Raw genomic sequence first — 13,809 nt, 5'->3', positions numbered from 1 at the left:
CTGAAATCGGTGCTTCATGAAGCTTATGGAGAACAGCTTAGCGAAAGTGTCGAGGGACAACACAGAGAAGGGAAGGACTATCGACGTGAAAATTACAGCGGTACAAAATGCCGTTCTGGAGGACTGACCACCATAAGGATCAGTCTGTAGGCACAGATTCAACTCACTCAATAAGGGTCTGCAAAGTAGCATCACAGTGTTGCTCAGTGGCCATGTCAAAAAGTTCGGAGATGGAGAGAACGAAGGCGGAAGCGTCCGTGTCATCGACATTGGGCGTGTCTACAGGGTAACGGGACAAGCAGTCGGTGTCGGTGTGCTGACGCCCCGATTTGTATACCACTGAATTTGTATACCACTGATGGGCTCTGCAGCTGCAGAGCCCATCATCCAAGCCTCCCTGTGGGGTCTTTTAAGGACAAAAGCCGACAGAGAGCATGATGGCCGTTGACAATACAAAAGGACCGGCCAATGAAGCTCATCGAGGCGCTGACACGTACTGATGATATCTGCGACGGTTGTGGGGTTCTGCACTACCAGAACATTGAATGCCACAGCCCCAATACCCTTGAGCAGGCGGTGTACACAGTCACTTTCTGCCATTGAGGTGTTCACACGGTGGCAGAGGGTAAGAACGTCCTCTATGTACGAAGTGTATGACTCCCCCATGTGCTGAACCCGCTCAGAAAGCTTTTTCTTGGTGATATATAAGCAGACAGAAGAGTTCGCGAAAATGCGTAAGTGGTGTTTAAATATAATCCAGTTGACGAAATTGAGCTCATGGTTGTAAAACCAAGTCTTTGTGACGCCTGTTAGATAGAATGTGACATGCACAAGTTTTGCAGATTCGTCCCAGTGGTTAAAGGAACTCGCACATTTGTACTGCTACAAACAGTCTTCAATGTCGTCCCCACGAAGTCCAGCAAACACCGGTGGATCCTTCAGAAGGGTGGTGCCCGTCAAAGAAGGGGTTCCCGTCGAAGCAGGCAAGGTGAATGTCGCAGTATTGGCCTGCTGGACTTGAGACATGGTCGAGTGCAGTTGGTAGAGGCGACATCCCGAGCGGAGCTTCAGGGATGTAGTGTAGGTGAAGCTGGAGAGGGACCGGAAGCGAGAGGACTGAGGAACCGGGCAGCACACTCCACCACTTGTAAGATAACGTTTAAGCTGTCACACTCTTCTTTATTCTATTGAGCGCGAGCCTCACGACACAGGCCCAAAACAGTGATGATGAGTATGTACATATGAGTAGATGAAACGTATGAATAATGCTCACAATATATAGATATATATATAGTCAACTTCTATTAATTCGGCCCTGACAGGACCAATGACATTGATCTAATTATTTGGCAGGTCGAATTAAAGAATATGTTGAAAAAAATGACAAAACACACCACTGATCGATGTGGCAGTATTTGCTCGATTTTAACATGCCTCTGAATCAAATGAACGTCCACTTCCCATGTGTCCAAACTAGAAAACTAACATAGAAATTACATTCAAGCTCCTAAACAAGGTACAAATCTAATGCAGACACAATTTTTTTAGCAAGAAAAATGGGCAAGGGTCTATAAGATGTGTTGAACAATATTGGCCAGTTTCTTAAAGTAACTTTTGTATTATGCAGTATAGTATACATTTGTATTATGCAGTAAGGCATACGACACCCCCCCATGAAGGCAGTTTTGGTTTCGTATCCGATTGCATCGTGAAGGAAATTTCCAGCCCAATTTTCTTGAAAAAAAGAAGAAAGGTGCACATTGGAATTGGGTAACTACCGTAATCAGTAACAAAGCTACGGCTATTGCTTGAAAATCTTTCTAGGGCAGGCCAAGAACAGAAGTTTTTGGTGGGAGGTGATGTGTGTTCAATGCATTCATTGTCGCCCAAGCTCCGCTGAGAAAGACGCTGCCAGTAAAGGGGACGCTATGGTGGCCACCATAGGGGTGAGACGCATGCATGCTGATTGGTCAAGTTAGAATTATTTGATGAAGGCCAATTTTAGGGCTGAAATAATCAAAGTTTGGGTCCATAGAAATGCATATGTGCCAGCCGGGACCATTTGGTCATGATCACATTAACCAAAAAATTCAATTACCTGGAGTCAAATTAATGGAAGTCTACTTTATACACTGGAATGTTGTTAATCAGATCCTCAAGAGAGTGGACAAATACGTTCAGATTAATGTGAGCTCTGTTTACTGAGAAAGATGTGCAGAGGTGAAGCACTATATGTCGTACACCATCTTAACACTGTTAGATACATTAAGCATACAGGAGTGAACGTAGTAGCTAGCTTGTCTTGTGGTTCGGGCACCGCTGCCGACTACTGGATTGCCTAGGTTTCACTAGTTTCAGTTTCGAGGAGGCACTGGCAATACATCAAAACTTTTTAAGACATAGCTTTTACTGCTCTAGTTGGTGGCCAAACAACATGCGATTGTGCAGGGAGAGTCTAAATCACTGAGCAATTCACTGCAAGGCATCCAAAATTTGGTTGCCCTTATTTTGCTAATCTATGGGGCAAGTGGTAGTACCGCAAAGCTGTCCAGGTCCCTACATGCTATGTATTAAAAATCTTCCAAATTTATGCCTGCTTGAGGGAGAGTCTATATCACTGAGCAATTCACTGCAAGGCATCCAAAATTTGGTTGCCCTTATTTTGCTAATCTATGGGGCAAGTGGTAGTACTGCAAAGCTGTCCAGGTCCCTACATGCTATGTATTAAAAATCTTCCAAATTTTTGCCTGCTTGAGTCTTTGCCACTGCTTTTTAGAGATGGCTGTCTGAATAGAAGAAAGATGTCACAAAAAATATATTTCAGATCCTGCTTTTAAAACACTGAGAGCTTCCTTCTGTGGTTCTGTTTATAGAGCTGCGAAAATTATGGTTCTGTTTATTGAGATTCTACTGAGTGCACGTGCATGTGTGCCATAAAAAATAAATGGACAAACATGCGAAATATTTTTATTTTTCAACGTTTTGACCGGGGTTCGGCCTTCGTCAAGGAATATAGCGCATAGGAAAATACCTGCTTCTTAAGTACACAGGTATGATAAGAGGCCCCCCAATCATCTGCATAACTATTATCACATTAGGTATTACATAGTATAATTGGTATCAATGCAGCTGTATAGGAATGAACACCATGGTCACTCACATGATGTGATTGCAAAATGATTTTACAAAAAAGTGATTGTAAACAAAGGCACACAAGACATATTTGACAATAAAAGTCAAGGAAAGGCGAAAAAGTGGGCAGAAACTGAATGAAAAAAAACAGCTTTAGCTAAAAGGCACTAATGCAATAAGGACGATATAACAAAATATGTTTGTAAACAGCTCCAACAAATACTGTGATAGAAAGGTACAGCAGAAAAACCGTAATAACAGTGGTCTTGCAAAAAATACAAGCCAGCATAAAACAATTAATCAGTAAAAAGCCAATCATCAATGGTAAATAGCATAAAAACATAACAGCAAACAAAAATGTGCCAAAAGGGCCTAACATAAAAGGGTGTTTAAGAAATGCAACAAAAAGGTTTGATGCAAATGCTACAAATGAAAAGAAAAAAAAAATGCTGTAAACCACTGCAATATGAAGAACACTACACATGATGTGGTGATGCAGAATAGCTTCCTGCTACATTGGCAGGAATGCGTTTTCCTTCAGTATCATTAATGCGAGAAGATACGGCCCTAAATTTGTAGATTTTGGGGCTAGTAAATTTTGAGCAAGTAATCAAGAGTGGGGAAGAGAGTCCATTTAAAATGATCCTCACACACAACTGCCTGTGCAAGTAACTTCCACAGAAAAGTGCACAAAAATTTAGGATTTATTTTGCAGGATGATAAATTAAGGTCTCCATAATAAAACGAAAAATTGTGCTGGTTGGTTTACACTAACTTAACAAAAAACTGTGCGAAAAAGACATAGACGTGATAGAGAGAAATGACAAACACGGGCGCTTGTGTTTGTTGTTTCTCTCTATCTTGTCCACGTCTTTTTCACACAGTTTTTTGTTAAGATGGAACCACACCAATCCGCCCAGCTCTCAGTTTTGATGGTTCACACTAAGCACGATGATAAGTAGCACGACGAAAATGACGCACAAGCATGAAAAAGGGAGGCACAGAAAGCGCTACACTGCAACTGAGGTTTATTGCAAAAACACAAAGCTTAAGTATGTACTGTCGTGCACTTATATGTAAGTGCACTTATTAGTGTAATAAGTGCACTTATTAGTACCTGTAACTAGCAACTAGCATTTGTAACTTGTTGCTATTTCACGGAGCGAGTAGAGCTGATGCTACTGCTTTTCATCACACAATGATTAAAAACAATGCAATGCACATGTTTAACAGCTAAAATTTAATGGGTCTGCTTAGCACAAATCTGTGCAAAGCACTACACTGCACCAACCACGTCATGAACGCTCTGACCCATCAGGGTACACTTCTTTTTCAACATTACAGGACAATATAAAATACAAACTAAAACATTCAAACCAACATTGCATACCAACAGCCAGCAAGGGCCTGTAGGTGCTCCAGTTGCCAAATGTTACTGGTGGGCACATGCGACTCAGGTGCGGTCCAGGAGCCAGGGCCTCTAGGAGTCCAGTAGTTAAAAGGCGCAAAGTGCCAGTGTTGCTGCCTTTCATCATTGAGGTCAATTTTGCAGTCTGCTCAACTACTGAAACCTGCAAGTCGTGTTTCTTTTTTAGCAGAGCAAGCAAGCATTATGTAAATAAAAACACTATGTGCAATGCACACATATGCACACAAACACACTCATAAACATGTGCAAACAAACTTACACACAACATACATGCATGTGGCCACAACATTGTGTTGCACCTGATGCAATAACTGCTTGCTGCATATACAAAAATTATCAGGGCAAAAGACCAGGTCAAGTACAGTCTACTCCACAATAACTAGCTAGACAGCTAATGTAGCACTACCACCTACCTGCTTGTGGTATTGAATTACATGTGAATTGAAATTCAACACATTTAAATATCTACACATTTGCAAGGCATTGTGCAGGCCACTCTAGCAAACATGCCAAATCCTGTTTTTGTTTGCTATTTCATCAGAAAGAGGCGAGCACTTTTTGAGAAAGAGGCGAGCACTTTTTGAGCAAGATCTGTTTGTTGTGCTTTTTGGAAAATGCAACAATCTGCAATGTAACAATGTACCACAATTTATGCACAGAACACAGCAAGAAAGAGAACAAAGGAAAAGTTTCTGGCTACAGCCAAAAGCTTAAAGGGTGGCTAGAAGTGTGAAGAGTATGAAGCAGTGTGAGCTCAGCAGCGCCATGCCATAGCCACTAAGCTTCTGCAGTAGCATGTTCTTCTACAAAGTTTTCTGGTTTTAATGTGCCATGTCTTGAGCTATTCCATTGACAAAAAAGTTTAAATAAACAAGAAGAAAAATCAGCGATGGTGTTAATTATTGTATGTTAACTGTACGAAGCCGGGAAGAAGACAACACAAGAGAATCTTCCTAAACAGGTTTCTTGACAAATTAGAATTTTTGCTGATGATTGCGTGATATACTGAAAGATAACTAAATCAGGTGACACAATGCTGCACCAAGCTGACCTTAACTAGGTCCAAGCATGGTGTGTTGAATGGCCAATGAAACTAAACGTCAATAAATGTAATGAGAGTACGTCTTAACAGTAACACTCCTGCCTGTTACCCATGTTTACTCAAAAATGCTGCCTTGAAGGCTGTTAGTTCATATAGATACCTTAGCGTTGATATCTCCAACACCTTGGCATGGCAAATACACACTTTTGTGGCTAACAATGCTATGCATGATAGGTTTCCTGTGCCAAAACTTTTCGCTAGCACCTGTTTCCTTAAAGCTACAGCTTTTACAAAACAAGTGTCAGGTCCAAACTTGAATATGCAGCTTGTATTTGGCACCCTCACTCTGCCTTGCTTGCCTTCTCTCTTGAAGCTATCCAAAACTGAGCCACTTGTTTCAACCTAACTATTTGCTCTTGCAACGCTAGTGTAACTGTGATGAAAACTCATCTTCACTTCCCTGACCTGGCAGTATGAAGAAAAATAGCACGACTCGTCTTATTCCACAAGATATATTACACCCATTATCACCCTCAGAACACATTGCTCGCTGCTTCTCATTACATTTCAGACTGCACTGACCACAACTTCAAAGTTCACGCCACCAGTTCACATAAAATCTGCATGCATTTCTTCATATAAAGAACAGTGACCAGCTGGAACAATCTCCCCACTTCCACTGCCAGCAACCCAGATGCATTATTCAAAAGTGCGATCACTATGTTTTGTACCGAATCCCACTCTTCTCTGTAATGCCCTATGTGTAATAGAGAGCTAAAAAATAAACAAATAAAAACAAACAAACAAATAAATGAATAAATAAATAAATAAATAAATAAATAAATAAATAAATAAATAAATGGAGTTCCCTTATGCACCCTGAAAGAAAATGGAGTATCATGTTCTACCTGTTCAACATAAATATCCTAGCACCACTCCTGGAACACAAAAGAGTGTTTCTGCAGACTAACAGCTGGTTTATTGAAGCTCAGTGTAACAATATATACCTGCAATTGAAGTTTAACGGTATGTGCACATACACAGGGGCATGTTCACAGAAATTATCAAAGTGGTAGCTCATCCTTCATGATAGATACATTGCAGCTAAAGACATATATATGGTGGTGTTGCTAATGCAGACATGCCCCCTTTTCTTGATATATGAGGGTTGTCCCATAAGTCCTCAGCCCAACACAGAAAATGTTTGTGCACAGTGCCCTAGGATCATTGCAGAAAAAAAAAAAAGAAAGGAAAGGAAAAGGAGGAGTAAGTTGAACTCCAGAGAGTTCCTCCTTCATTTTAAGGAAAAGGTGAAAGTCTGATGGGGTAAGATCTTGCAAGTACACCAGGCATTGAAGCAAAGAAAAGCCACAGGAATGAATGGCAGTCGCCACCAGAGAGCTCCCTTATGCTAAAAACACGCTGTGCTGTGTCACGGCAACGATATAGATGAACGCAATTCCTACAAAATTCAATAACTACATGTGATTTTACATCCTCCAGTTCACTTTAATTGCATGCGTCGTCACCTACTGATGCCCACCGAAATCAATGTGTACATCTCACATACGCAATTTTTATTGAGATAGCAATTATATGGACATTCCAAGCACATTTCTGCCGTTGGTGTCGCTGTTGCCGTGAGGTTCTGTATAAAGTCCAAGGGCAATAAAATCGTCGCCGTGGACGGTATGCTGTATGTGCGAGCACATACTTTGGGGGGAGAGTAGGGAAGGGGGGGCATATTTTACACTAGGTGGTCCGAGCAGCCGCATGCGCCCGGCCGGGCCACTATATCTTGCAAGCCATCTGCGATGGGTACAGAGTCCGGACTGTGCTAGTATGTTTTCACGGCTTAGTTCACATTGACGCGAGCAGCAGCACGAGGGTTGATTCACTCACTGCTGCTGCCGCATTTCCTCACTGTAGCATTCTGACAGCAAGTTTCTGCTGCCAAACATGTGTTTATGTTTGCTTGTACACGCGTAACACCATGCTTGTTAATTTAGTTAGTATGCCTATGTTTACAAGTTTATACGGCTGATAAAACTACAATCCTTACTTCAAATAGCTGTCCACTAATTTGATATCACAAATGACACTTTGCCTTTCAGGCAGAACTGTGACTTTTTTTGTCACATAACTTTCGAAATGCACATCTACCATAGAAAAAGTTGTGGACTGGAAAATCGCAGCGCCAAGTGTTTGGTCAACTGAAGGGACCTCATTTAAAAGTAACACATGGCTAAAAACAACAGCAACTTCCTTCTGGTTGAAGCTGATAACTTTTCGGACAACTCTTGTAGTAGGTTTCCAACTCTCCACGCGTGCATGTTTTGTTTGCTCTTTCATAAAATATTATTCTAAAACTGTAAGCAAAGGCCATCAATTCAATGTACTTAGAATTAGCTCTGAAGGAGTAGTGTGCTTATAACATGAAGGCCAGCTTCGTAGACTAAATTTGGCAATAGTGTTTTGCTGCTGTGATTCGTGCTACAAAATGTGTGCTGATAAAGTGTTCCTCATCCATGCACTAGCGTGCTAAGAGCAATGTGTGAAGTGAGAGCTGGCCATCCCAAAGGTCAACAAATGTCTGCTGGGAAATTCCAGCGTGTGAAAAACATGTGGCACAGAAAGAAACCTCTCTGAGATGAAAAGAAGCTGAAGATCAGGAGGCCAAAGCCCTGCACGGATGCACAGCAACCTCTACCAGTAATTCACTGGTGTAACGATATCTTGAAAATCAGGCTGTGTGCTCAGGGGCACACAGCTTTGAGTGAAACAATGGGTGATATCAGGTTCTACACGGCTTTGAGCACATTGATGAAGTGATTGAATGACTAAATTGCTATAACTTTAAAGGTGCCATTATCTGATCTAAAAAAAAAAAGAATTAAGGCATAAAAGGGGAAAGCTTACTCACAATTAACACCTGTAAATGTTGAGTGTGCATCAGCAAGTGTTGTGGTAATAGGTGCCACAGGTTAGCATACACTATTTCAGAGCAGTGAGTCCCACTGATATATAAATATTGGTGAGTGCTGCCTGCAGAAAAATCAGTCGCCCTAAAGACAACTGCTGTGAGGATGTGTGTTAAAAACAACAATAAATTAGAAAAAGGCAGATGTAGTGAACCTTCCACCTTCTTGGAACATATAAATTTGTACTATGGTCTAAATAAACAAAGCTTTATGGAAGAATGCTTGCAATATGCACAGCTGGCTGAAAACTGATGTAAGGTTCGCATTGATTGCGTGATTGGTGGCTGTTGAGTGTACAATAAGTACTGTTATTGAATGTTAACATTAATAAAATACTTGTACTGACCAAAAGCACGCACACAAGAAAGCATTGCATAATGAGAATATAACTTTGCCCTTGCACGAGCAACTAGACACTACAGGCAGCAGCAGCTTCTCTGATGGCAGTGCAAATGTGATGGGAATACCAATTAGCTTGGCACAGCTGGTTTTGATACCTTAAACTTTTAGTCACCCTAGCCTTTCTACTGCGCATATACTTTTCGTCAATTATGCCAAATGTGATGCTCCTAAAGGGCCCCTGAAATGGTTCAGTCAAATTTTGTAGACGCGTAGGGTACAGCTAAAGTATACCATTCGCACCACAATTTGTGTGAAGCGTCTCATATTAAGATAGCTACGGACGATTACAAGTTACCCCCCTCCATAGTTATGCATCTTCTCCTCGACTCATTTGCCGAGTGATCGGGGCTAAGCTCCGCCTTCACTGGCTCTGCGTCATGATGGCACGTCGTGTCGTCGACTTCCGGTTCTCTAGGAGTGAGCGCGTGAAGCCTCTCCAAACTCTCCGCCAACCGCGTGGCAGTCAACCCCATGCGACAGCTATCGAAGCAGCGTGCGTTGCGAACATTCTGTCGCAGCGCCGAATATGTGTGGTATTCCAGTAAGCACAGGCGATCTGGGCGTTTTGACGAATGGCTGGAGGGATAAACTCAAGCTGATGAAGAACTTTAGTGTAGACGTACGTGAGCAGCCTGATCGGTCTGCACGGTCCAGCCACCCATCGGTGCAGAGTTGAACCAGCCAAACAAAGTGCTAATATTGCTCTAACCAAGTGTAAAACATTTTAAACATTCACAAAAACAACGTGTTAATGATTACACTCCTGTGAAAAATTTACACCAGCAGCAAACAAGAATACATTTCGTTACTGCTACTGTGTGGTTGAGCTCTGTGCCACCATGCAGACCATTCGCATTTGCTCTTATGCTCATCCTGTGAAACGGCACGGTGAAATGGCCAGGCCCTGTCCCCTTGTGCTTGCGTTTACCCAAATACCGGACTCGCGATACGCTATTGCGGTAGTAATCCTCCGGTGTAAAGTGATGGCCACAAACGCCAAATCCTGGCGCCGATGGCAGTCCGATGCACTGCAGCCAGTCCGCTCATCTGCTGTTGCAGAGGGACATGATGTCGCAGCTTCACATATAACCAGTCAGTACGTTTGCAGCCCACAATGCAACAAAGTTGAATCATGGTGCTCGCGAAAAGACAGACTGACTCTGACCGCGGAGCTCTCGTCAAAATATCCACGTTGTAACACAAGCAGACGATGCTTGCTGTGTGCCGGAAGTGCTTAAAGTATAAACCCCATGCAAGCGATCTTGCACGCGACAGCGACAAGCGACGTGATGGAGATGGCTGTCGTGTTCGCTCATCGCCTACAAGTCGTACCCCATGCGAGCGACGACTTCGAGCGACGTCTCCCCAGTGTTGCCGGTATGAGGGCAGCAATATAGGCGCCGAAACTAGCATGACGCGTGCTTTATTAACTTATGTTGATGTGTTTTACTGTAAAAAGCAGCATAAAATACTTCTGAAAGTCTTGCAGTAAGTTCTTATCCTTGCACGTATAAAAATTCAATCGTTTGCTCGTTCCGTGCGACAATCAGAAGTACTTGAGTTATGTACATCCAGTTCCGGCTTCGCGCTATTGGCTAGTCACTCATAGCACTTCCGGGCGACGAGCGACAAATTCTAGATTTGCAGAACCGAGCGATAGCACGACAAGACCGAGCGATCTGTGCACGCGACGACCCGATCTGTCGCTCGAAGCCGTTGCTCGTCGCTGTCACGCACAAAATCGCGCTCATGGGGTTTAGCCTTAAGTGTAGTGAGAAATTGTTCTTGTGCATTCTCTTTCTGTTACTTTCTTTTTATAAAAACAAATTGACTGACATTCCAACTATTACGAACAACATTCGTTCATCATAAAGTTGGAAAAATTATTGATGACGTGCCCTGGGCAGGCAATTGGATAGCTCGCCCTAGTAACGTCATTGGGGTAAATGACGTCAAATGGGTAGGGGCAGCTTAAAATTCAGTCGAGTGATGTGCTGCGATCGGCAGCGATGAACATTTTTAAAACTTTATAATGAATTACATGCTTAGATGCGTCAATTAATGATCAGAAGGACCTACTTTAACGACTCGGTACATTTGTACAATATCGTCAAAATTGTTTCAGGCTCGCTTTAAGTTGCATGTCACCACCTTATAGAAAATCTTTTTGCGATTTTGATCTTAAAAACAATTTTGAGTCTATCTTGTAAAATGTGGTTTTAAAAGCCCTTCAAGTGTATTCCACAGTAAAAAAATTAAAAATCCTATTTTTTTTTTTTGTTGATGAATAATGACTGAACAGTCAGGACTGCCAAATAGAGTACATGAATGGAAAAAATTTCATACTAAGTGTAGTAAAGTAAGCAAGCTATGCAATGAATTAGAATACTTGCCGTCTGCTAAGTGTGAAGCTGTGCTCTAGCCAAAAAACTAAAACCAGACAAAGAAAATGGCAATTTAGATGGTCACTTTTCAAATGAAGCATCACAACATCAGGTTATTTAACTTATATCACCCTAGTTTATTGCGTCTATCTAATATGTGCAAAAGGAGCATGTAAAGCTTCATTAAAAATTTTTACTAGTATTGGAGTCATCCATGTTTATGTAACAAGAAACTGCAGAAAATTCAATTTATAAAAAACAACAAAAATGTCCAAGCACCTTCAGAAATATTTTGCAACAGTTTGAAAATTGTGCATAGTTCTTGAACAAAACAAAGTAGAAATGTAACTCTGCAACACATATGTAAATGTATAGGGGTGCTTCAAAAGTAAAAAAATATATACATAGAAATTGAGTTCTTAAACAACGTGTTTCTAAAGGTGATCACCTTTAGAAACACCTTTATATACCTTTATACCTAAAGGTATAATAAATGATGACAATAAGAAGACATGCTTTCTGCAGATATGCGTCATTAACAGGACTAGATTTAACAGCATGTCTTTCTATGCTATCTCTAATACACAGCAAGTTCTCCTACACGTTTCCAAAAACCACTTGCTCATGCAAACATAACAACATGGCCACATCACACGGCAAAACTGAAAGATGCACACACCTTCCCAGTAAAGGCCAGTTTCAGGAAGACAATGCGACCATCACCCAGAAGAAGAGCCACCTTGCACTGGCTACTATGGCACACAGCCATGCCATTCACTTTGGAATGCTTACTTAATCGCAGAGCTTCAGATATGCAGAGTGTGTCGTAGGTAATCAATCCTGATGCTTGATCCAACTCTGGTGGTGGGAGAAGCAAAGAAGTAAGAATCTAGAAAAAGTTTTGACGTCTACAACACAAAAAGTGAATTCCTATGTTGACCAAATCAGTTCTACATAAGTTGCAGGAAAATTCATATAATGAAAAATTGGCATCCATCTGAAAGTAGCCATGTAGCTACAAATGGAACCCAAATGGGTTCCTTTGTAGCCATGTGCTACTTCCAGGTTGCTGCCCACATTCTCTTTCATGAATTCCTATGATACATATTTCACGCAACTTTAACCAGCCAACGGACTTCAATGGCATATCTCATGTACTTTTCCAGAGCTACTTTGAAATCTTGAAATACAGTTGAACCTCAATATGACAAACATGGACATAACAAAATAAATTAAAATTTTTTTCTAACGAACATCGGCATGTGCTGAATAATGTATATGCTCATAATAAATATTGGATATAACAAAGCTATTTTCATGTTGCATGCGACTTTGCTACAATGAGGTTCAAATGTATATTAAAACAAAAGTTTGATTAGAAAAATCGTAGAGTATGCTCAGAAACACCCAATAAAGACATTTTCATGATGTTACCTTTTTTTTCAGGCCCTAAAGGAACCCTGTGAGGGGAAAATAAAATGTCCATGCACACTTGTTTGTCTGCAGCACTCTCAACTGCATTTCCAAGAAACGAAGCCCACATCAGTGGAATTAACAACATCGTCGGACGAAAGCATATGCTTAATCAACTTTGGACCTGGCATTTGACCTTGTCATCACATTCCTGGAGAACTACCTCATTCACAAATGTAGTACATGTTCGAAGTATGTAGTTAGAAACCAAATGTACAACCATGTTTTCAAATTAGGCTTGGTTACGTTACCAGACATGAAACTGGCCGTGCAAGTGGGTGCCTGATGTCTCACAAGTAGCCTGATTGTTGTCCAGGGTCTGCAGAGGACAGCTCACCCTAGAGTAAAACTGAACCAGAAGTCGCCACAATCTGGTACATGAGCCCAACCATACATGAGCCATTTCAGTTGCATAAAGGGAATGTAGAATGACAACAGCCACTCACTAATTCAGTTCTGTGAGCAACCTGGTAGAATAGGGGAATATGTGTAGTCAGTGCCACCAAAAAGAGGTGGAATGTTGCCCATAAGCAAAGAGCCACACATCACATCAAGGGCCTTCAGAGTTCCACCCACAAACTTGGCAGCTAGAACAGACACAGACTGTACTGAAGCTGTGGTGAGATTTTTGAAAAAACAAAGTCGATAATAAATAAACTCTACTTGAAGCTTTGCACATAATCTTTATGGCCACTTAAAATCTCAGAAGAACTGGTTCGTGCTGCTTGTACAGGGCACTCTGTTCAAAAGCATTCTGTACTCGATGGGTTCCAACCCTTCAGAACCCTCAATCCTCTTTTCGCTGTGGCCTTCTCATTACAGACTGGCCACATCTCCTCAACTGCACGAAAGTGTGGCTGAGCCTTTGTGCTCTGTCACTGTGCGTTTCTCAGCTGCCTCCTTGGAGCCAATGCTTCTGCTTAGCACACTTGCTTAATATGAAAAATCTCATGGCTAGTGTTCCCT

The 13,809-nt window shown here is 41.6% G+C and overlaps 1 protein-coding gene across 1 annotated transcript in view; it reads right to left on the bottom strand.

Moving 5' to 3' along the window:
* Positions 1-13,809, bottom strand: part of LOC126545225 (WD repeat-containing protein 11-like) — a 289,213-nt gene that overhangs the window by 168,050 nt on the left and 107,354 nt on the right. The window contains exons 9-10 of the mRNA XM_050192989.3: positions 12,050-12,228; positions 4,523-4,703 (exon numbers count right to left, since the gene is read on the bottom strand). Of these exons, the coding sequence (XP_050048946.1) occupies positions 4,523-4,703; positions 12,050-12,228 (360 nt within the window). The remainder of the gene's footprint in view (positions 1-4,522; positions 4,704-12,049; positions 12,229-13,809) is intronic.

This window comes from Dermacentor andersoni, chromosome 1 (genome assembly GCF_023375885.2).
Source record: "Dermacentor andersoni chromosome 1, qqDerAnde1_hic_scaffold, whole genome shotgun sequence".
Lineage (NCBI taxonomy): Eukaryota > Metazoa > Arthropoda > Arachnida > Ixodida > Ixodidae > Dermacentor > Dermacentor andersoni.
The sequence above is the reverse complement of the archived record's forward strand: the minus strand, read 5'-3'. Positions and strand labels throughout refer to the sequence as shown.